Source organism: Pseudonaja textilis, chromosome 4, assembly GCF_049901715.1.
Source record: "Pseudonaja textilis isolate UNSWEBS1 chromosome 4, rPseTex1.2, whole genome shotgun sequence".
Taxonomy (NCBI): Eukaryota; Metazoa; Chordata; class Lepidosauria; order Squamata; family Elapidae; genus Pseudonaja; species Pseudonaja textilis.
In genome coordinates this window covers 5,617,410-5,641,923 of record NC_141993.1, presented here as the reverse complement: position 1 = coordinate 5,641,923, position 24,514 = coordinate 5,617,410, and the positions used below count along the sequence as shown (strand labels likewise).

The window sequence follows — 24,514 nt, the reverse complement described above, 5'->3', positions numbered from 1 at the left end:
TCGGCGGTTCGAATCCCCAGCGCTGCGTAATGGAATGAGCTCACACTACCTGTCCCAGCTTCTGCCAAGCTAGCAGTTCGAAAGCATATAAAAAATGCAAGTAGAAAAATAGACACCACTTTGGTGGGAAGGGAACAGCGTTCCATGCGCCTTCGGCATTTAGTCCTGCTGGCCACATGACCACGGAGATGTCTTTGGACAGCGCTGGCTCTTCGGATTTGTAACGGAGATGAGCACTGCTCCCTAGAGCCGGAAATGACTAGCACGGATGTGCAAGGAGAACCTTTACCTTTACCTTACCTTTAACAAGGGTTTACAATTCCTCTACCACAGATAAAGCATTTGGTTCTGAGGATCCAAATACCAAGGAGTGGTTAAATTAAACCATAGTCTGAATCTCTATATCTTTCTTGGTTCAATGACCGGTCATAAATCAATTCTTTCAGTGTGGTTATAAGTCGAGGGGACTATATATAGTCCTGCTGAGATCTCCTCTGGCCCAATTGGGAAGAGAATTTATTCATTGCTTTAAACTTTAAAGCAATGAGATAACCAGGAAGTACTATTGTAACTCTATCCATACCGTATGAGAATGTATGCTGGCCATATGCTGAACCCAGAGGTGATAACCGCTTGGTCTTATTCCAGCCAATTTTAAAGGATCAAAGTTGGAGCCTTTGAGCCATTTTCATTTGGGGTTTTTTTCTCCAATAATGAAGCTCTCTGTGGAGGAAAGGAAGTTCAGCCAAGTTTCAACTCTTCTCTTTAAATGGAGATCCTAGTCTCAGGTGGCCTCGTCATGAGAAAAGGTACTTTTTTCATATGGAACTTGAAATATAGGGAATTTTTTTTGTTTCATTGGGTCATCTTTGCACTGAGGAATCACAGTCAAGAGCTGATCTAACGTGCAGGAAAGGTATTTTCAAGAGAGACCTTCAGCCAGTTCTGCAGTGCTAGAAGTTGGCTCTTTCTCAACGTACTTTCTGGAATCTTTCTGCGTACAACAATGCATTGGGACTAAGCATGGGCCTAGTCCAAGCCTCAGCATGCCTGTGAACATCTGTTAATTAATGTTAACAAAAAATATTATTAGACCATGATTAGCAATTCCCACCCCTTTGCACCACCCACAGTTTTTTTTTCCCCTAGCAACAGAAAATCAGATTTTCCCAGATGCTTTGAACATTCATCTACTTACCAAATAATAGGGAGCTCTGTCTTCCAGCCATGTGGTTATCTCAGAGACAGGGCATCTCCTGGCATCACATCATCTTCCAGTTGCTTCAGGTATGTTGTCAGGTTGTGGTCCACCAGAATCTTGTTAAAGATGATATTAAAGTCCTAGTATCTGTGTTGGAAGAAGATCCTAAGCTTGGTCTGTGTTTTTTCTTGATTAGCTTTGTGCGTTGGGCCTATGAACTGGTCTTTTTGGTTAAATTTATTTCCATTGCTTGGGATGAAGCCCAGAATGGGTTAGCTCAGCGATGAGTTGGACGTCTTCTCTTGAAGGCAACTCCTAGAGTCTCAACATTTGGGAGATGTTAATTCCACCTCCTTCACTTTTCATGAGCTTCAAGTACAGAAATCCCATGAAATTTTCTAGCTTGCTCTTCTCTGTGCATGGCAGGTCCCCATGACGGGAAGGGGAAGCAGCTGAGATTCTGCATTTTTAGAAATAAGAGGGAGCTATGCCTGTTGGTTACTGGACAGCCCCATCTCCTGTGTCTGCAGTGCCTCAGACTGTGGTTCATCTGGCATCTTTGGGATTGGCCATAACATAGTCCTTGCACTTCGCTGAAGAAGCTTCTTGGATGAGAAGCTAAACGTCTTCAAAGAAAAACCAGAAAGTCCAGTTGCTTTTTGAAAATGCACCATTGAGACAACTCGCCTGGATGACTGAGAATCTCCATAGAATCGGAGCTGAAGAAGCTTCTTGGATGAGAAGCTGAACGTCTTCAAAGAAAAACCAGAAAGTCCAGTTGCCTCTTGAAAAAAACACCTTTGGGGCAACCATGACCTGGATGACTGAGAAGCTCCATAGACAGAGTTCCCACACTTACAAGCAGTGCAACATCCTGTGGTCACATGATCAAAGTTTGGGCACTTTACAAACATGTCTCATAGCCGCACGAGCATGTATGTGTTTCACAGATGGCTTCCAACAAGGAGGAATCCATGAAGAAGCTGGCAATAGCATCACAAGTCGTGTCCATGTGCTATCTCACTTAATGATTGTAGTGGAAGTGAGGTTGTGAATCTGCCCCCTTTAGTTCTTGTGGAGTAGAAAACACCTTGGAAAAAAAGAGATTGGAAGAAAAGGCCTCTTTGAGAATTGAATTTCCTGTCTCTGACATTCTTTAATTTCTTATGAAATCAGGTCCAACCTGAAAGGTTTTTAAAGAAGATATTGGACCACCGTTGGTGAAATGGTAGAAGGTCTCCTTCTTCAGCAAGGGTTTGGACTAGAAGACCTCCAAGGTCCCTTCCATCTCTATTGTTCACAGGGGCTTAATATTCTAAGCCATATTTTAAAATACAGCTTAAATCCGGTTCCAGGTCAAACCAGGATAGGTTCTCTTGCCACTAAAATAAAATCTCGTTAGATTTGAGCTAGACTTCATTGACACATTGATCTATTGATTGATTGATGTAGTTTTATCTAGCCTACAACCTGGGATTCTCTGATAGTTGTCCATCCCGACGTTACCTGAGTCTGATTCTCCTTAGCTTCTCAAAAATTGTTCTGATCAAGGCTTCCTAGACCGTAATGATGTGCACGCTTATTTTAAAAACAAGTCTTGTTTTATTGCAACGCTGGGCATTATTTTCATTCCCAGCCAGTAATGAATCTCAAACAGTTCCTCGAGATAAGCACCCACCTTTCTTTCCTGTGAAGTGCTGCCAATAACAGAAGTGTCAAATGAACAAGAAAAGAAACCAACCAAAGTACAAAGAGTTTCAAGAATGAATCTGAACGGAACGAATGACTTTGCTTCCTGCAAAGGTTTCGTCATCTTGCCCTGACTTTTATCCCTTATGGGGGGGGCAATCACCTCCCAGCCTTACTCCTGAGTCGCCCCTTCTGCTTCAGCTGCTCTCATCTTCTAGCAGCTCTGTGCACACATGCACTGGGGACAGGCTCTCCTTGTTCCTCTGCCTCGGTGCTGCCAGACTACAGAGGCTCCGAAGGCAGCACTCCACTCCCAGATGGTCCTGGCCCCATCTCCGCATAGGATGCAGGACCCTGGTTCAAGTCCTCTCCAGACTCCCAGACTGATCCCCCTTCTTCCCCACTGTCCAATTCCACTGCCATCTGTACCGGCTGCTGTCAAACCACAACAAAAATCAGAAAAAAATCAGTATGTAATAATTTGAAAATTGTTGGCAGGACTTCTCTCATTAGCTTGATCATTTTTAAAGGGAAGAACCTCATGCTTGGAAGGCAACCTTTTTATTTTCTATTGGGAATTTACCAGTACAGATAAGTCCTCAGCTTTCGAAGTTTGTTTAGTGACAGTTCAAAGTTACAATGGTACTGAATAAAAAAGACTTATGATAGTTTTTCACACTTACGACTGTTGTAGCATAAGATCAAAATTTGAGCACTTTCATAATTATGACTGTCGAAGAGTCCTCTATAGGGCAAACCTCACTTAACAAATGTCTCAGTGTCAATTTTGGGCTCCATTGTGGGCATAAGGCAAGGATTGCCTGTATTTGTCCATCTCTTTTGAATGTCATGCTGTATATAATAAGTTTGGTGGCTTGGAAAAGTGATCAAGGCAATAGCAATTATATTTGAATTTCTTCCTGGCAGGACAGAGTGTTTTCTTCATTGCCAAGAGAAAAATCAGTTGGCGATCCATCGAAGTTTATTGAAAGTTAAGCTCTGTCCTAGCCTGCTTTGATTTTTCTACACTTCTCGGGGGGTCTTTCCACTTGCCAGTAAATGATATCCATAAACATGGCAATTTTTTAGAGGGTGGGGTGGAAAACACCAACTCTGCAGCTAATTGAAATCTCTCCCACTGCACAGAACGCCATTAAAGTAATTGTAAAACAAGGAAAAACAAAACAATTAAGACAAAAGGCACACAGAAAGAAAGCTTTTGATTTGGACGTTGGAGGCCAAAAAAAAAAAAAAAAAACCATTTACAGAGAATAAAATTCTGGCATTGTTTTCCCCACTCCCTTTAAAATGGAATCCTGCCAAGGTTTACATTTAATGCTCACTGAGAGTTTAATTCCGAAATAAGCACTTAAAAGCTACCTAGGAAAGACATTAGGGCTTAAGTAGTCCCTTTTTCCCACCTGCTGAACATGTGTAAATATGAAAACTCTCTCCCTCACACACACACAAACACACACACACACACACACACACACACACAGAGAGAGAGAAATAAAAAGGAAAAGAGAGAGATAATATGTGTAAATCCTTGGATTTTCTCAACCACTTACTTTTTTTTTGAAAGAAAGTAACTTCCAGCTGTGCCTAGTCATGAATATTAGTTAAAAAGTAAAGCAGTCACTTCAAATCAGTGCAAAAGTATCATGGTTGTGCGTTTTATCTTTCCGTGTTTCTAAAGGAGATCGCACACTTTCTAGAAGCAGCCTGAATGTCTGCCTCTGTGAGTGTGTGTGTGTGTGTGTGTGTGTATGTGTGTGTCTACACAAACACACATACACACAAATACTGTCCATAGACTGGACAGTATTTTCCTTTTTAGTAGGTTTTTTTTTAAGCAATCCTCTCAAACACTATTTTTGAAGTGAAGCCTTCCGATTCCACATGCGTTGCAAAGGAGATCTTTCTGAAAGATATAAAAGCACTTGTACAGGGTTTATCTCGTTCGGGAAACTGTCAAGTGTCTTGTGGACTCCTTAGCCATTTGTTCTGAGGACTAGCATTGTTCTGCTTTTGGCTGGACTTAATTGGGATCAGTGGTGGGATGTTGCCGGTTCACACCGGTTCTCCTGAACCGGTAATGCTGGTGAGCAGCTGGTCCCAGGCCTTTTCCTTTATTTCCTTGATAGTGAGCTCAACTGATTTGCGGGGAAGAGCGGAATTGCCGCGCCTCAGCTGTTTTATTCATCAGTGCTGAACACAAGGTCCGTTTTGAAGCCTAACATTGGTTTATTGTTGCCGCGCATGCGTGCAAAGCGCTCTCTCATAGAACCAGTGGTAAAAACGGGAGAATCCCACCACTGATTGGAACAGTTCTGGGTTTTTGGTGAACAGAATTGCTAGGGACTATTAAGAAACCCACCAAACCACCGTCCGTTATGTGTGCGTGTGAGTGAGCAGAAGAGCAGAAATCCCCGTCAGAAAAGGACACTCCATGCCTGCAGTGGTGGGATTCAACCGGTTTGCACCACTTCGGCCGAACTGGTTGTTAAATTGCTGGCTGGCCCCACCCCACCCCTTCCAAGGACTTCCCATGCGCCCTGTTTTGGCTCTCAGGTAAGTGCAGGGAAGCCTACTAGGCCCAAAACGTGGCCTGTTTTTTCTCCCGGGGCCACAGGAAGGCCCAATAGGCCCAAAACAGGGCACGGGGGTGCAGTGCCCCCCCAAGCCCATTTTTGTTGCCAGGGGGTGCAGGAGGCTGAGTGCTGCCTGTCACACCCCTGGCCATGCCCACCATGGCCACACCCACCCAGCCGGTCATTAGGACAGAGAACCGGTTGTTAAATTATTCGAATCCCACCACTGCACACCTGTTCTTTCAGCTCCAGAAGACAGACTAAACTAACATGCAGACTCCACAAAAGCCTAAATCTACTTTATTAAGATGGACTTCAGTAACAGATCCTAGCAAGTATGATTGTGTTTCCTGTTTCCTTTTTTCTGTTCCTGTGAATTAGGAGGGCTGTGTGTCTGTTTTCGTAATTCTCCGCCGTCATTTGGATTTAACCAGTGTTTCCTTTCTTGTTGCTTTGGCAACAAATCATCATGTTTTCTGTCAGTGTCAACCTCTTTGCTTTTGGTCAGTTGCAGTATCCTTGGTGTACTTCAACTTTGCTTCCCGTTGTTTGGAGGAGAGGTATACGAAAGCGTTCATTTGGGCCTCGCTTGAAGGACCTTTAGTAAATGCTACCTGGAGTCAGAGAGAGACCCTCTGTACCCAATTTGAGAACACTTGTAGGCTTGATTAAGTCTTTCATTAACTATGTCCTGTAACTATTACGTTGCTCAATGAAACAGGATGTGACAGAATTATAGCATAACAGAGTTGGAAGGGACTTTGGAAGTCTTCAAGTCAAGCAGGAAATTCTATACCATTGTAGACAAAGGGTTGTCTAATCTCTTCTTTAAAACTTCCAGTGTTGGAGAATTCACAATTTCTGGTGGCAAGTTGTTCCACTAGTTAATTGTTCTCACTGTCAGGAAATTTCTCCTTTGCTCCAGGTTGCTTCTCTTCTTGATTAGTTTCCATCCATTGCTTCTTGTCCTGAACCTTCCTCATCTTTGTAGCACTTGTGTGGTTGACGTCGAGGCCTCTTCCCAGGTGACAGTGCACCATAGATACAGGGGTCATCAATTCTGGTGGATGATGGGTTTTATCCTAGAGTAGCTGGTGGGGTAAACCACCGTTTGCTATTGTGTGTGCATTCTACATGTCGTGGGGTGTTGTAAATTCTTCTTGTGTGTAGAAAGTTTGGTGCAAATGATAGTTTGTGCAACTCTATGTTTCAGCACTCAGGAAACAATACCCAGCAGATGGGAATGATGCATCTATCATCACTGAGGGTTTTATGGTAGATTTTAAATGCAATTAACGCAGAAATAAGACCACAATCTGGACAAATGATGTGGATCAAAAATTCCCTGGATTTGCTCACCCTTAAATTAGTTGGTGATTACTTTCCTTTAGAGACTGTAAGCATAAAAAGAGAGACCTTATTCAACTCCCATGCATGAAATCAATATTCAAGATTAAAGACAGTAAAAAATAGTTTTGGCTTCTTTTTTGAGAATATCTTGTGTTTTACCCAAGTGGCAAAGAATTACCTTTTTCCCAGAAATACTTGAACAGTGATGTTCAGTTAAATGCTGAACATTGGTTAATTAAAAAAAAAAAGGAACAAAAGCAACTTTCATGGAAAGTATCGCAAATACTGTTGGCATGAGAAATGGTATTTTCTGCTCCTTGCATGTAGGAAAAATTTTTGTAGAAGAAAGAAGACAAGGGTGGCGCAATGAAATAACTTTCTAGGGTTTGAGGAAAAGCTGTCTGTGGCTTTTTGTACTATGTTTTATTATGACTCGCTTCTTCCCTAATTAAATACGCCACAATTTCTCCCTCGGTATTAATGCCGCATAAATGAAACATAGCCCATACTGTAATGTGACATCTGGCACAAACAACCATCATTTTTCTGTATTAAGGAGAAGAACTGGAACACTTGCCGTTTCTGTCTGGACTTCAAACGCTTCAAAATCCAGATAATTTTGAATAATGTTAATGTCTTGGATTCATTTCAGTCCAGTTTCCAATCGGGATTTGGCATTGAAACTGCTGTGGTAGCTGTAAGTCACACTGAAGAGTCTTTGGACTGGATTGCGGGTCTGTATATGTTAAAACGGAGGATTTACAGTGGTTTCTTACTCTGTCTATATGCTGTCCTACCCATACATACACATACACACATAACTGTGGTTTAGTGGGTTTATTAATATCCTGTTTTCCTGAAAATATGACTCACCCTGAAAGTAAGTCCTATCTTGATTTTTACATGTGTGCCCAATATAAGTCCTACCCCCAAAATAAGCCCTAATTAAGATCCCACCCACTCCAAAGTAGATGGATAAAAATTAAGCAAGGGTGGTGGTGGTGGGTACAGCTGCCCTACTACTGACCTTCGGACACCTGCCTTGCCAGCCCACCTGCCTTGCCAGCCCATACCACGACACCTGCCTTGCCAGCCCATTTCTTCTGCAGCTGGCACGGCTTTCCTGAAGGCTTCTGTAGCGGATAACAAAGCTCAGGATCGATCCAGAGCTCTGTTATCAGCTGTAGAGACCTTCAGGAAAGCCTTGCCGGCCGCAGAAGAAAAAGTTCCTGAAGGCCTCTGACAGTAAAAAGGAGGCCAGGGACGATGCAGTGGATGACATCCTCCAAAAATAAGACCTGGTGCCTTTTTTGGTGGCAAAAATTATAAGACAGGGTCTTATTTTGGGGGAAACAAGTTATTCCCCCTGCAACTCCCTTCACCAAAACCCCAGAACTATCCCAGTTAAGTCCAGCCACAAATAGATTGATGCTAGTCCACGGAGCAATGGCCAGCGAGTCCCAAGGCACTTGAAAGTTTCCCAAACAAGATAAACCCACCAGGTGAAATTAAATCCACAACACAAGAGAGTGCATGAGGCAAGAAACATCCAGAGTTCACAAGGCATGATCCAAGTCGAGGCACGATGTCAATCTGAAACGAGGCAGGGGTCACAATGACCAGGAAACACACAGCTAGGAAATGAATATACTGTTGCCAGCATGGCCTCCATCTGTCTGTTGTGCTAAACAGCCAGCTTCTGGTACAGAAGGGTGAGGCTGCCTCCTTGGGCTGACCTCTGCTCCTGCCTTTTCTTTGCACGACGTGTTCTTGGATCAGTGCAGCAGGCAGTTCCTCGTCCTCTTCACTGACCAGCTGCAGCTGCATGGTTTTCCCACCTGGAGCCTCTGGGCTATCCTGCTGCAGCTGGGCTGCAGTAGCCATTGACCAACTCTGCTCCAGATGTGCCTGGAACTGGTCCATCTTCCTCAGAGCCAACATCTGGAGAGATATCTGGAGAACCATCCGGCAGAGTCATCACAACCTAGCTACACCTGTCTAGTTCTAGCAAGGCCATAAATCATCATCATCATCTGAACATTGGTCTGGAGCACTGCAAGCCCTTCCTTTCCAGTGGAAGCTGGGCAGATTTTTATCTCCCGCTTTCTTACTTTCACCTGGTTAGTAGGAACTAGGAAGCCTGTTGGACACAACGTATTGCCTTACTTCTTCCATAACAGAATAGCAGAGTTGGAAGGGATCTTGGAAGTCTTCTAGTCCAACCCCCTGCTCGAGACAAAACCCTGTCCCATTCTGGACCAATTGATGTCCAATATCTTCTTAAAACCCTCCAGTGTTTGAGCACACACAATTTTGGAGACAAGACATACCACCGGTTAATTGTTCTCACCATCAGGAACTTTCTCCTTAGTTCTAGGTTGCTTTTCTCAGCTGTAAATCACATTTTTTGCAGTGTCATCGTAACTTCTAGTGGCCACTAAATGAATTGAGGACTACTAGCATTGGGACCTGGGGTTTTTTTAGGTTTTTTTAGGTAGTTTATGGTTGTTGCATGCTGTCCAGAGAATGGGGGCCTTTGAGGAATGCCGTTAAAGAAACCAGGAAATAAGGAATATAGATGCCTATCTCTGTTTCTTGCCTTAAACCTGAAACTTACTGGGTACAAATTGTTGCTAACCAGCATCTACTTTCCTCTCTGGTGCCTTGTGGTATCAAGTTATGTTAACTGATATAAACTGGAGGATTATACTCTGGATTTAATTCTATTGCCATTATCATAACGCCTGGGGATTTTAATGCCAGACTTGGCAGTGGTCTACATCCAACCTAATAGTGTTCTTCTGCTATGGAACAGGATATCCCCCCCTCCTGTCTTAAAATGGGCTCTTCTAAATAACCAAAAGAGAGGAAGGGTAGAGATCAAGTGGCCATTAAATCTGATCTCTCTTGTTTCAATGGATCTCTGTTGAAAAGGACCAAGCTGTGGAATTTACATACTAGGGCCATGGTGGCAAACTTATGGCATGCGTGCCACAAGTGGCACACATAGCCATTTGTGTGGGCACCCAAGGCCCAGGCAAACTTACTTCATTGTGCATGCGCTCGCCTCCCTACTGATTTTTGGCCCATATGAGGCCTTTTTCGGCTACTCAGAGGCTTGAGGGAAACCTCTGCAGCCTTTGTTTCCGGAAATACCAGAAGTGACTAAATGGGCCCATTTTTTGACATACAAAGACTGCAGAGGCTTCCCTCGAGCCTCTGGGAGGCCGAAAATCAGCTGGGAGGTGCAGTGGAGGTAAGGGGTGGGGGGTGCTGGAGGAATCACGTGCGAATATGCAGGGGACATGGGTGTGTGTGTGTGCAAGCATTACATCCTGGGAGCCCCAAAAGGTTAGCCACCACTGTACTAGGGTGAATGCAAAGACTGCAGGAAGGATGATTTTACAACTGACAACCATTCGTGTTGTGGGATTGTTCAAAGTTACAACAGGACTGAAAAAAGCAACTTGCAGTCCTTTTTCGCATAACTGTTGCAGCATCCTCAAGGTCGTGTGATCAAAATTCAAACCCTTGGCAACTGGTTCGTCTTTATGACAGTCGCAGCCTCCGGGAGTCACATGATCCTCTTTGGCGACCTTTTGACAAGCATATTCCACGTGGAAACCAGGTTTCACTTAACAACTGGGTTACTTTCCCAGAGGTGCTTTTTCAGGAGACAAATGGATTTTCTTGTTTTTTCTTTTGAAGACATTTCGCTTCTCACCCTAGAAGCTCCTCCAGCTCTGATTGGATGGTGGGGAATGGAAGGATTGATACTCCTTGCAGATAGCTGGTCACTTGCATCCTTTCAGAGGGTCGTTGAGGCCACTTGGAGGTTTATCTGTGTCCTCAGGGTCACATGAGTGGTGCTCTTGGTTCCTGTAGTCTGCAGTTTTTTCCTCTGGAAATCCATTGCTACTCATTCGAAGGGTGTTCATCCCAAATCGTAGGGCTAAAAGTCTGTAAAGATTCTCAGTCATCCAGGTCATGGTTCTTCCAAAGGTGCATCATCATGAAAGAAAAACATAGATTTGCACCTAAAAGGACATGGTCTTTTGATCTTGCAAGGTGTTCAGATGGATTCCATAGAGTTGAAGCAATGGGTTCTTGAGACTAAATTCTTCATCCATGGCGAGTTGGCCATGCCGAGTTAGCAGTGGCAAATAGGCCATGGAGAGTTGGCTATGGAGAGTTGGATGTAGCAAGTTGGTTGCGGTGAGTTGGATGTGGCGAGTTGGATATGATGAGTTGGATGTGATGAGTTAGCAGTGGCCAATAGACCATGGAGAGTTGGCTATGGTGAATTGGCCATGGTGAGTTGGTTGTGGTGAATTGTCCATGGTGAATTGGTTGTGGTGAGTTGGATGTGATGAGTTAGCAGTGGCCAATAGACCATGGAGAGTTGGCTATGGTGAATTGGCCATGGTGAGTTGGTTGTGGTGAATTGTCCATGGTGAGTTGGTTGTGGTGAGTTGGATGTGATGAGTTAGCAGTGGCCAATAGACCATGGAGAGTTGGCCATTGCGAGTTGTCATAGACCCGTGGTTACCTGTAGCTAGTTTGGTAGGCGAGAATATTCAATCCAACTAGCAAGTTGATTCGAGCTTTTGGCCTGCCTTTGTTCAACAGGTTACTTTTCAGTGAAATATTGTTGTTTAAGCTAAGGCAGAAAACTAATAGCATCGTCATTAATATTAAAGAAGGGTCTCTGATCGTACCGGAAGATGTTTCCTTTTTCCTTTTAAGCTAATTGTAATGCCATGTAAGTAGCTTGTCATTTTTACACTTTAGATATTCCCTATCAGGGCCCGCGAAATCTCAGATGGATAAACTACTGCTTTATTTACCGACAAAGATTGTGGAGAATCTCTTTGGGACAGACAGCTGTCGAGATAAGAACTTGGGCTGAAGATCAAAACATGAGAACAACAACCTGATCTCACCCATCCATATTTCCTTTGAAATACTTTGAGAGGGTGCCAAGAGAACAAATGGAGATGAGCAAGGTCTCTTCCTAACGAGAGAGCGTTGTTGCATCCCGTGACTGTTAAGTTTTTGGTTTTGTAAGCATGGGAGATGAAAACGTCATTGGCCTTTCCTTTGTACAGGCTGGGGATAACTAGTGATTCGAGTTTTGGGCAGGGGAAATCCAGGAATTTAAATTCCTTCTTGGCAGTGGAAATCAACTTGGCCCGCTCTCTGCAGATAAAAGGCAAAGAGGAACTTTCAACGTCCCTCAAAAATCCTTGAGAAAAAGAAAGGATGCACATTTAGTAAAGCAGCTATTGATGTACAGAGACTTTTTTTAAAAAAAAAAAAAAACCAAGTATATTTTATATTAACAGACCCTGAAGAAAATATGGGGTCCTTGGTGCTCTCTGAGCTTGGTGGTTTTCTTGCAGAAGTTTCATTACCCCATCAGGTAACATCAAGAATGATGAGGTTACCTAGTTGGGTAATGAGGCGTCTGCAAGAAAACATCCAAGGACCTCCTCCTCCTCTTCCTTCCCACAAACCTCTCTCTCTTCTAGCACTGGTGAGGTTACCTAGTTGGGTAATGAGATGTCTGCAAGAAAACAACCAAGCTCAGAGTGTTTTTCAAAGACCCCACAGCAAGTTAATTTCTCTTTCCTCTGTGGATGTGCATACCTACTCTGTATTCTATTCAATTTTCACTTTATTTCATTTTTATTTACTCTTTGGGCACGCATTCTTTTTCTTCTGCTAGCTGCCTACTGCTTCTTCTTACCCTTTAAATTTACCAACTAAGAACAGGTAGGCCTTGACTTATGACCACAATGAAGCCCCCAAACCTATGTTGTTAGGTGAGTTTTGCCCCATTTTACGACTTTTCTGGCCACGGTCATTAAGTGAGTCACTTGGTCATTAAATGAATCTGGCTTCCCCGTTGACCCTGCTTGTCCAAAGGTCGTGAAAGACCTCGGGGATGCAGGAATGGTCGTAGGTATGAATCAGTTGCCAAGGGTCTGAATTTTGATCATGCGTTCATGGGCATGCTGCAACAGTCGTTAAGTGTGAAAAATGATCATAAGTCACTTTTTTTCAGCGCCACTGGAACTTCGAATGATCACTAAATGAATTGCTGGATAGGCAAGGATTTGCTGTAAAGGACCGGCCACATTCTTATTTGTTTGTCCTTTATTATATATATATATATTTATATCTTCTTTTGTTCCATGTCTATGGCCACTTCATCTTAGGTCAGGGGTGTCCAACCTTGGCAACTTTAAGACTTGTGGACTTCAACTCCCAGAATTCCTCAGCCAGCTTTGGGAGTTGAAGTCCACAAGTCTTAAAGTTGCCAAGGTTGGACACCCCTGTCTTAGACAATGACTCTGGGCAGGCAGCGTACAGTTCAGAAAACACATTGCAATTTTTTAAAAAAATGTTTGAAATGTTTTGAAAACAATCCAGACAGTAAAACCTAGAATCAAACCAAAACTGAAGGGTATCGAAAGAAAAGGCCTTGCAGAAAAGGAAACACTTCATGTCGATCCCTTCTATGGGGAAATATGTGCTCCAGTTGCTGATATTCACATCGGTGAAATGACTTGGCCGGATGAGTTGTGTTCTTGAAGGTCTGGCAACCTATCGGAGAAGAAACTAAAACAACGCTTCCAATTTCCTTGTCCAAGAGGCTCTTTGGGAGAACAGAGCTTCGGTTTATCCCTTCGGCTGCTCTTGTTTTCCAGAGAAGTGGAAAGAAACCCAAATTAATCTAATTTTCCTTTAGAGGCTACTATACAATCCGTGCTTGTACAAACAGAGATATAGAATCAAGATCAGCGAAGTGCAAGTGCCACTTTATAAAGGCCACGCCTGGAATCCTGCATCCAGTTTTGGTCACTGCATTACAAAAAGAAGGTTGGGACTTTGAAAAAAAAATGCAGAGAAGAGCAAGTAAGATGATCAAAGGAGACTAAAACATGAAGAACGGTTGCAGAAATTGGATTTGGACAATCTAGAGAAGAGAAGAACCAAGGGTGACAGGATAGCAGTCTTCCAGTATTTGAGAGGCTGCCACAACGAAGAAGGGAATAACTTATTCTCCAAAACCCCAGAAGGCAGGACAAGAAACAATGGATGGAAACTAATTAAGGAGAGAGGAGCAACTTGGAATTAAGGAGAAACTTCCTAACAATGAGGACACTCAACCGGTGGAATCAGCTTATCACAAGAAGCCGTGGGTGCTTCATCACTGGAAGTTCTTAAGAAGAGACCTGTCTGCAACGGTATAAGGTCTCCTGCTTTGAACAGGCAGTTGGACTAGAAGACATCCAAGGTCCCTTCCAAATCCATTCTGAATTTGAATACTGAGGACCTGTGCCTAGCCTTTCCCTGATTTCTAGCTAAACTGTTAAAATACCAAACAAGTGAAATATCGGCAGCCGAGCAGCACAGCTGTCAATCACAGTTAATAACAGTCAGCCTATATAAAGATCTGCCTGTAGCTACTTTGATTGATTGCTGAAACCAAGGCCTCGCCAGAAATTAGTGACATTAATAGCAATCATCAAGGGTGCTTGCGAACTTGGTTAGTCCTTCTGTGTTAAAGCACTAAAGACTTTGGTATTGGCACTGGAAAATGTAATTGTCTTTAATAACATGACGGCTTTTTAGTAGGAAGATGTAGCGTGTTGCTAAGGGTGGAAAATGGGATTTATTCCACCAAGGAAATGTTCCTTATTATTAAAACAATGATGCTCTGAATTGCATAGCATATAGTACCTAAACTGGTCTGTGCGTGTAAAAAGAGATCTGCTTTGATTTAATACGTTATACCACCACCTAAAGTTAAACCTGAAAATACACTGTAAAAAAAAAATGAGAATTTCTCCAACTTTAATCAAGTTGTTTGCTGAAGCTATAGTTTTTTTCTGCAGAAAAGCTCATAAGAGCATAACTGGCCCATTTTACAACTGTTACAACAGATGTCTCTTACGGGCAAACTTCATTATGGTTGTACATCAAGGACTGCTGGTATAATGAAGGTGATATCTGTAACAATGCCTAGTTGTTGACCGAAAACGGACAACTTTTCATGAATTATTTTGTATTTTTTGTTCATTTTTCCTAACCTGGTGTTCTTCAGAGGGGTTTATTGCATAGTTTCCTCAAATGTGTATACGGCAGCAGCCAAAAAAGCCAACGCAATCCTAAGTTGCATTAACAGCGGGATACAATCCAGATCAAGGGAGATACTAATACCACTCTATAAAGCCTTAGTAAAACCACACCTAGAGTACTGCATCCAATTTTGGTCACCACACTATAAAAAAGCCATTGAGACTCTAGAAAAAGTGCAGAGAAGAGCAACTAGGATGATGAGGGGACTGGAGGCTCAAACATATGATGAACAGATGCAGGAAACGGGGTTGGCTAGTCTAGGGAAGAGAAGAACCTGGGGAGACAGGATAGCAGTCTTCCAGTATTTGAGGGGCTGCTACAGAGAGGAGGAAGGGGGTCCAGCTATTCTCCAAGGCACCCAAAGGCCAGACAAGGAGCAATGGGTAGAAACTGAACAAGGAGAGATTCAACCTGGAAATAAGGAGGAAATTTTTGACAGTGAGAACAATCAACCGATGGAACAGACGTGGCATTCAGAAGTTGTGGGAGCTTCATCACTGGAAGCTTTCAAGAAGAGAATGGAGGTCTCTCTATCAGAAATGGTGTAGGGCCTCCTGTTTGGGCAGGAGGTTGGACTAGATGACCTACAAGGTCCCTTCCAACTCTGTCAATCTGTTATCTGCAAGTCAGATGTTCCCTTTATAGACTTATAGTTCCGTCTTCCCAACCTCATCCTGGTAGAAGTGTTGTGACGCTGGCAGGGAAGTTCTGAGTGTTGTGTTTTCATGGCATCAGAAAAAGTATGCCAGCCATCGTCCTCTTCCCCCATCGAGGAGAACTTGGAAACAACTTCTGCTTGTTCTTGCCTTTGCTGTTCGCTGAATGAAAGCTTCGGCTTCCCAGCATCTGTGTACGGAACAATTCTTCTTTTATGGGGAGATGATGTTGTCCTTTTTGATCAGTGCAGCGCTGGCTGGCATTGTGCCCCCCTTTCCTTGTGTAATATATATATATATAAAACAGATGGTTGGTAAGTGGAGGTTGTTCGCTATCTCGCAGCTCTCAAATTGAAGCCCAAACTGTGTGGGATGAGACCGAGGAGGTTGGATGGTTTTTAAGAGCACCACCAATCAACGATCTCTCTCTTGTGTTCTCCTCTCTGGTAGAATGAGGCAACCCCGTGGCCTACCTATCGACAACGTTGTGCTGCCTGCCGGCTGCCTCTTCTTGGAGGAAGGGGAGAGTTGGCTTAAACAGAAGTGCCATGAGTTGTCAGGATGAACAAAGAGATGCTTACAATGAAGCTATTTGACGTCATACTCAGCACTGGATGAACGGAGGAGAAATATTCCCAGGAAGGGATGCAGCTATTTTAATGAGTTGCAGACCAGGACTATGTTTATAACTCAAGCTCTTTGTTTGTGAATCAAGTACAAATTAACAGTTCTCAGGCCCACCCTGAGTTTCTTAGTAAGCAAGTATCAGAGTATAGCCACGCGGGAAGTAAAAAAAAAAAAAAGCAAATAGGGGCTAGAAAGAGACAACTGGCAACAGTTTTCTATAAAATGCAGGTTTAAGGAAAGAGTGGGATCTGGGTGCAAATCAGATGTTGGATGATTAAAAAATGAGCTGCTGGCTGAAGTCAACAATTTCAGCACTAAGTTGCTTGCCTATATGTGATTGAGATCCAGGTGTGCTTCCCAAGCAGTGGGCATTTATGAGAGTTGAAGTGTCGCAAAATCACACATTGCTGTTTGAATACTTCCCAGCAAGCAGAGTCAGCTGGCACAAGTACTGCAAGTCGAGATCGTGTGATGTCTCACGTAATGACTGCAGCGGAAGCGAGGCTGTGCGTCTGTCACAATCTCGTGATTTCGCTGGTCCCAATTGTGGGTGTCAAGCACCAGGAAAATCAGGAGAGCTGGACAGTTTGTCATGCCCCTGTCAGAATCTGATTCGGAGGGGGAGGCCGAGAAGCTGACAGGGAGTAGGAGTGTGGCTCCGTTAGCTGTGGAAGGACAAAGTCCAGCTGGGCAGAGCAGGAGAGAGGTAGACCAAGTTAGAGGGAATTCAGAGGAAGATCCAGGCCCATCCCCTCTTCCTCCTAGGGTATGCAGGGAGGAATGGAGAAGGGAGCAATGTGAGTTGTGTGGCTTACGGGGAGGAAAGGGCTCTGATTCCCTTCATTAGCTGCAGCTGGGAACACAGTATTTTATAAGGGAAGTTGCACACAGCAAACTGTTGGGAGCAAATCATGAATTATATGGTATTGTCGAGGCTTATCTGGGTTCCTGGCATCTTCCTACTGTGTGTGTTTTACTGGTCTTTAAATCTGGAATTCCTTCTCCTGCCCTGTCAAGTTAATTAATGCAGCATGGTTTGTTCGGATTTTTAGTTACAGTATGTATGTACTTTCTTTTCGGACTGAATTTCCTCCACTTAAAGACTGTTCTTGGGAGAATTTTTTTCTCCAGCTGAAGATAACCTGGACATTGGGGGCAAAATTGGAGGTACTAAAGGGACTCTTCTTACTTATGTGATTGTGTTGCCTTTGTGCCACGCCCCTTTGGGTCATCACACACTTCAAATGACAGTAAGGTTGCATTCTCTACAAGAATCTGAGCCACTAACGGTCCAGGGAAATTAGCAGGAGATAAGAGTAGAAGGAATTCACGATGGGCTGGACTGAGATTTCTCGTGGGCATGAAGGGACTTGAGACTGATGATGTGTTTGTGCCGTTGTAATGTCGAACAGTCACTAAACAAACTATTCTAACCGGAGGATTACATCTAATAAGCAGTCTTTTGAAAGAACCTGCTCTTACACCATGCATCTTAAATAGACAATGATTTTATCCCCCCCCCCCCTTTCTTTTCCAGTTGCCTTTGGTCTGTACTTTCCCCGGAAGACGTACCATGAAAATGTTTACCTGGAACAACCGGAAGGTACACCTTTATTGCAACTCCATGCCTTAAAAGATTCGGAAGAGGAGGAAGCTTTCTACTGTCTGGTCCCAGATTCTTTCGGAACGGGGTCCCAAAATCTTTGGTTTCAGATTGGCGAGAGAACGGGACTCCTCTACCTCAACAAGAGTCTGGATAGTGAAGACTTCATTCTCCTTTGTAAGTCTCTGGAATTCCTGCCTGATGGGTGGGAAGTAGGAAGCGTGTCAGCCTTGGAAACCATATTATATTTGGAAGCTTCGAGGCTGCCACGTTCAGTGCCTGGGAATTTGGGAGGGGGGATTCCATAGAGAAGTGGAAGATTAGACTCAACAACATTCTTTTCTCAGAGAGTCAAGGACATGTTTCCCTGCATCTGGAGGGGAGTGTCTGGGGGCATGTCTCTGGTTGGGACAATGATTTGGTTGGGCCATGTGGTGGGGTGATGGATGCAGGGATGGGTCTTTGATTTTTCTTTTGGGAAGGGAAACCCCTGAATTCTCAGTTTCGGATTTTTCCACATATACCAATATCACAACTTTAATAAAATGGAACTTTGAGTAAATGTTTATCTCGGAGTTCATTGGTTTAGAGTTGGTTAGTTGGAATGCTGACATTAACCCAAATCACCCCTCCTTCAGTTTCAGGTCAACATGTCCTTGACTCTCTGAGAAAGAATGTTATCTCAGTTTTTCTTACCTTGTTTTTTTCTTTTCTTTGAAAACATTTTCCTTCTCATCCAAGAAGCTTCTTTGAACTGAACTGAAGAAGTTTCTTGGGTGAGAAGCAAAAGGTCTTCAAAGAAAAACAAAAGAAGTCTGCTTACCTTTGGGACAACCATGACCTGGATGATGGAGAATCTCCATAGACAAGGAAGGGAGGCTAGGAAAGTGTCCCTTGAGAAGGCAAAATCAGATTGATATGGATGTTCAGTCACGGCTGAAAATGAGGGACACATTGAGTGTGGTTTGTGTGTTGTGTTTGTAATTGTGTTTCATCCTATTTTTTTTAATCTATTAGTGACCTTGAGTGCCACTCATTGGCGAAAAGGTGTCAGTGACTCCAATTTCTGTCTAGAGAGACTTATTTAGTTACTAAGTGGGGCGTTTTGGGATGAAGGAAGGTGGAACTTTGATCACAAAAATTAAAAATGTTCTTGTTGGGGGTGCCTGTTATTTTCTGAACTTCCCTACAGTACCGTGGGATCAATTCTTAATATTAACGGACATTGTAAATCTGCCCTTGACCACCAAGGATGTTTTAAGATTAAAACGTAGCTGAAAACCGATACTAGATTATCGCTTAAACATCTTAATGATTGGAGCTTAAAAATAGCCGTTCAGCATCCAAAAAGTGGAACTCTTCCCATTTTGACCAACGTCCAACTATGGTATGTTGGCTGGAATAATTCACTCAAGAATTTACTCTCTGTTCTTTATGAGATACCTGGGACAAAAATATAGGTGGTCTTTGACTTACAACCAGTTTGTCAACTCATGAAACATTCCTACGCCTGTTTTAGTAATTACCACAAAAAAGGGGGAAGGAGAGGAAGTGCAGCAGTTTGAAATTGAAAGTACATTCCAACAGTTATCTTTAAAAGATTGTAACTAAACTACCAGAGTTTTTCCCCCGCAAATATATTTAATTGGAGAACGTGAATGATGACGCCCAGTCTGTGAAGTTGCTCAGTTGGAGAATCTGATTTATGACATACCCAGCAGAGAGGGGGAGAAACAGGGTCACAGGGGACTGTAAATAACATAGGCCAAAGTTGGCATCACACAGGACAGATCCAGTATGTCACCTCTAATGAATCCTTTGAAGTTTTTGGAAGTATGGCTCGAGAATGATGATTTAATTAGGGTGATTGCTGGAATCCTGACCACAGTCATTTAGTGACTGGTCAAAGTTACAACGGCATTGAAAAAAATGAACTTATGGCTGTTTTTCATACCCAACGACCATTGTAGCACTCTCGTTGGTCACGTCATCAAAATTCGGAAGCTTGTCCATTGGCCTATACTTCCGGCCATTGGGTCTCTTGATCCCCTCTTGCAACCTTCTCCCAAGCAAGTCAATAAGGGAAGCCAGATTTGACAACCCGGGTTACCAACTTAACGGCTGCCATGATTCACTCAGCAGTGGTGGCAAGAAAGGTGGTGCCATGGGGCTGTCTTGCTTAGCAATGGACATTTGGGGCTCCTTGTGGTTGGTTGTAAGTCAAGGACTACCTGTAGCTGAAACTGCTGCTTCCCATGAGCTTCAGGGATTAGTGGCATGCTTCCTTGTGCTACATTTTTGCATTCAGTCTTAGATCTTGCATTTCAATCTTAGATTTTGCATTTCAACCTTAGATTGGCTGGATACAGATAAATATGAGAAAACATTGGCCTTTAAAAAAAAAAAGAACTATGAATGAACTATTGGTTAGGTGGGCTTATAATTTAAATCTGCATCCAAGCTTTGCGGAAAAATTCACATTCACTGTGCCTTGATGGGGCAATGGTTAGAATGTCATATTGCAGACTCACTCTGCCAACTGCCAGCAGTTTGATCCTGACAGGCTCAAGGTTGACTCAGCCTTCCATCCTTCCGAGGTGGGTAAAATGAGGACCCAAATTGTTGGGGGTAAGAGGCTGACTTTGTAAGCTGTTTAGAGAGGGCTGTAAAGCACTGTGAAGCGGTATATAAGTTTATTGATATCTCCCTTTCTCCCTCCCTTCCTCCCTCCCTTCCTTCTTCTCTTCCCTCCCTCCCTCCCTCCCTCCCTCCGAGAGGTCTATGAAGCACTATGAAGCAGTATATAAGTCTAAATGCTATTGCTATTGACTCAGCCTTCCTCCCTTAGAGAGGGGTATGAAGCAGTATATAAGTCTAAGTGCTATTACTAATGCTACTCTGAAGGAAAATTACAGCTCTATATATTCACTCCCAAAACTGGGGTCCCATTTTCAAAGGGGGTTAGTGTGATTAAGTGAGAATTAATATTGATTCTATTGAATGGCCCATTGGAGAATTGAATTGAATAAGCACACATGCCAATTGTGTTTCCTTGTCAACTATTCTTCCTCTCTTTTATAGCTTCGGGAAGTTCAGTGGCCAAAGTCGTGCTCCGTGTTTTCCTCTCTTCCAAACCTTTCCAAGCGAAGAACTGTTTCGGCTCGGCGTCGATGACCTTGGTCAAACTCTCAGTCCTCAATGCCACCATGCCGACGTGCAGTTCTCCAGTGTTAAGCCAGTTTTGCTTTCCCGCCATGGATCTCTCTTTTCACATCATGGAGAACAAACCACCAGGAATCTTTCATCAGCTTCAGTCCTTTGGCCTACAGCAACAGTGTCATAACATCAGCCTTTCCTACAAGCTTATCACAGGTAAACTCTACATTTACTCAATGGCATTTTACCCACCTCGGAAGGATGGAAGGCTGAGTCAACCTCTAGAAGGGAGGGAGGGGGGGAGGGAGGGAGGGAGGAAGGAAGGAAGGAAGGAAGGAAGATAGCAATAGCCCTTCGACTAAGCGGTTTACAGAGTCAGCATATTTGCCCTCAACAATCTGGGTCCTCATTTTACCCACCTCGGAAGGAAGGAAGGCCAAGTCAACCTTGAGCCTGGTGAGATTTGAACTGCCAAGTTGCAGTCAGCAGGCAGTCAGCAGAAGTAGCCTGCAGTACTGCACTCTAAGCACTGCGCCACCGTCATTGTGAGTTGCAAGGTGTGCAGGATGGACTTTCGGGACCCAATGTTGTCACGAATAACTGCAGGTTTTCATGAGACAATATGGTTTTCTTTACTGCTGTGTTCCAGATGAGAACCTGCCCTTTTATTATGATGAGGAGACCACCACCCTAGGAGTGTCCAAACCCCTCGACCGAGAAGAACGAGAAAAGTACGAGATATTGGCTCAATGCACCTTGAAGGAAGGCTCCCAGGAGACATTGAGGGAGGTCCCTCTGCTCATCCATATTCTGGATGAAGATGACATGCCTCCTTTTCTGTCCAATGGGACTAGCACAACAGATGCCATAGTGGAGTTCAAAAGAGAAGAGGTAAGCCGGCACAATGGGATATTTTGTCTCTAGGTCTCGTGTTCAGACAGCTGGATTGTAATACCATGTTTCCCTAAAAATAAGACCCCGTTTTATTTTATTTTTTTTGCCACCCAAAAAGGCACCAGGTCTTATTTTGGGGGGGATGTCATCCACTGACTAACCTCACGAGTGCACAACACCCCTGGCCTCCTTTTTTTGCTTCAAGAACTACTTCTGTGGCCAGCAAGACTTTCCTGAAGGCCTCTGCAGCTGACAAGAAAGCTCCGGATCGATCCTGAGCTTTGTTATGAGCTGCAGAGGTCTTCAGGAAAGCCTTGTCATCCTTGCCAGCTGCAGAAGAAATGGATCAGTAAGGCAGGTGTCGGGGTATGCGAGTCCTGGCTACAACTGTCCAAAGGTAAATAGTAGGGCAACTCCACACACACACCATTACCCTAGCTTAAGTTTTACCTGTCCACTCCGGAGTAGGCAGGATCTTAATTAAGGCTTATTATGGAGGTAGGGCTTATATTGGGTGCACGTGTAAAAATCAAGCTAGGACTTACTTTCAGGGTAGATCGCATTTTTGGGGAAACAGGCTAGTTAAAAAAAAAATAGTTTTCAAAAGGATGTCTATAAAAGCAAAAAAAAACAAAACTGTAAGGGTAGTTTAGAGGGAGGGATCCAAATTTAATACTGAAATGAACTTCTAAAAACGGAAGCACCTTTCCTGACCTCTGCTTTTTAGCCATTGATCAGCCCTTGTATGAAGTTATCTTTCTTCATCCAGTAAGTTGTTTTCCCCAGCTTTGAGGATTTGTCAAGAAAAAAGTCTCATTTTTGTGTGTTTGCTGCCACCATCAGTCCAGAATTAGCACTGCTACTTTTCTTTAGTTCCATTTCTTCTTGACTCTGCTGGGTTGAAGATTATGCATGCAATAATAGTGATCTGAGAAACTTGTTTAGCGCCGATTTATCATGATTGGATAGATTATGTTGGTGTTTCATGCGGGCTCCTGAAACAAGTATACATTTTTTCCAGCTTCAATGCTTGTCTTGGTCTAAAATGCACCCTTTAAAGCCATATTAAGATCGATAGCATGTTGATAAACGTATGAAGAAAGGTTGCAGGAATTGGGTATGGCCAGATTAGAGAAAAGGACTAAGGATGACATAATAGTACTATTCCAGTATTTGAGGGGCTAGCACAAGGAGGAGGGAGTCAATTTATTTACTAAAGCACCAGAAGGCAGGACAAGTAAAAATTGGATGGGAACGAATCAAGGAGAGAAGCAACCTGGAATTAAGGAGAAACTTCCTAAAAGTGAGGATAATTAACCAGTGGAACAGCCTGCCACCAGAAGTTGTGGGTGCTTCAGAGTTTATTAAGAAAAAAAGAATGGAGAATTAACTGTCTGAAATACTATAGGGTTCCCTGCTTGATTGTTGGTCTGAGGTTAATCTAGGCTGATGATTAACTCCCAAACAATCTTAAGAGGCCTTACTAGCACCGATAATGTTACCTAGTTTGGGTAATAAGATGCCTGCAAGAAAACAACCAAGCTCAGAGACCCCCTCACTCTTTCCATCCATTTTGTGGCAGTGGTTGTTTTGATGCTCTCCCTTCTGCATTCTCTCGCAGAGAGTGAGCGGTGGAGGCGTGCTGTAAATAATTGACTAAGAAATGTTTCATTCATTTAGTTCATGGCTGAAACGTGCTTCCGCCGACGGCCGTTGTCTAGGCAGATTGGAAATACTAATGCACTAAGCCAATGGCTGATTCAGTCCGAGTTATAGGTGTCCCCTGTCTAAGGTCAATTTATCGATGTTATTCTTTTGCCGGAACTCTTGGGTCAGATTCTTCATCCCAAGGTCACACCTGGAAGCTGCTCTTACAATCACAGCTCAAGAGTTGTGCCTTGTTACTGCATCACTTTACCTATAAAGGAGAATATTTGTGGCTCGGGGTTGAAATGGGGAGTCCTTGGTGCTCTCTGAGCTTGGTTGTTTTCTTGCAGACATTTCATTACCCAGCTAGGTAACATCATCAGTGCTAGTAAGGAATGAGGTTTGTTCTCAGTTTATATTTTAGTGACTTGCCCAACTAACACTTCAATGTTAGTTGAGGTGGTCTTAGAAATGTTTTGGTTGGACCGTTTACTGTGTCTGTGTCAATTCACCATGGCCAACTCGCTGTGGCTAACTCACCATGGACAAATCATCGCAGGATGAGAGTTTCACTAATAGCACTAGCACTTAGACTTATATATGCTTTATAGTGCTTTCCAGCCCTCTTTAAACAGTTTACAGAATCAATCTCTTGCTCCCAACAATCTGGGTCCTTATTTTAATGACTCAGAAGGATGGAAGGCTGAGTAAACCTGGAGCCTGGTGAGATTCGAACTCCTGAACTGAGCAGTGAGTTAGCCTTCGGTACTTCATTCTCACCACTTGCGCCACCATGGCTCAGTGAATGTGAATTTTACCTGCAAATCTTGGCTGCAGATGTAAGTTATAAGCCCACCCAACCAATACTTCATTTAAAAAAAATGTTTTTTTTCATATTTCTCTATATCAAAGAGATGGTAGAATAGCATCATTAAAAAAAGGATGCAAA

The 24,514-nt window shown here is 43.4% G+C and overlaps 1 protein-coding gene across 2 annotated transcripts in view; it reads left to right on the top strand.

The window, feature by feature from the left end:
• The window catches only part of RET (ret proto-oncogene), a 92,644-nt gene that overhangs the window by 25,751 nt on the left and 42,379 nt on the right, over positions 1-24,514 (top strand). For both annotated transcript variants that reach the window (XM_026714552.2, XM_087932154.1), the window contains exons 2-4: positions 17,803-18,045; positions 20,950-21,240; positions 21,674-21,915. In XM_026714552.2, the coding sequence (XP_026570337.1) occupies positions 17,803-18,045; positions 20,950-21,240; positions 21,674-21,915 (776 nt within the window). The remainder of the gene's footprint in view (positions 1-17,802; positions 18,046-20,949; positions 21,241-21,673; positions 21,916-24,514) is intronic.